At 52.2% G+C, this 268-nt stretch overlaps 1 protein-coding gene across 1 annotated transcript in view; it reads right to left on the bottom strand.

Moving 5' to 3' along the window:
- LOC119585082 (solute carrier family 46 member 3-like) overlaps positions 1–268 on the bottom strand; it is a gene marked incomplete at both ends in the record, with an annotated part of 1,722 nt that continues 1,454 nt past the window's right edge. The window contains 1 exon segment of the mRNA XM_037933702.1: positions 1–233. Within this exon segment, the coding sequence (XP_037789630.1) occupies positions 1–233 (233 nt within the window).

Raw genomic sequence — 268 nt, 5'->3', positions numbered from 1 at the left:
GCTGGATGACGAGGAACCTCTTTACCGTCCTCCTGCATCATAAGCCTGACCACGAGGAACCCGCTGAAGACGTACAGGGCGAAGGCAGCCCCCACGAGATGTTCGTAAGACGGGTAGAAAGCGATGGTCGAGCTGTAAATCACTGTGTATAAAGCGCTGTCGATCAGGGGCCACAGGATTTCCAAAATGGCCAACATGGAGAAAATTCGACCCACTTCTTCCGGGTTGCAGAGCTGGGGAGAGATTCGTATTTGGTTAATGTTGTGGA

The sequence above is a fragment of the Penaeus monodon genome, chromosome 19 (genome assembly GCF_015228065.2).
Source record: "Penaeus monodon isolate SGIC_2016 chromosome 19, NSTDA_Pmon_1, whole genome shotgun sequence".
Lineage (NCBI taxonomy): Eukaryota > Metazoa > Arthropoda > Malacostraca > Decapoda > Penaeidae > Penaeus > Penaeus monodon.
This window is presented reverse-complemented; position numbering and strand designations above follow the sequence as displayed.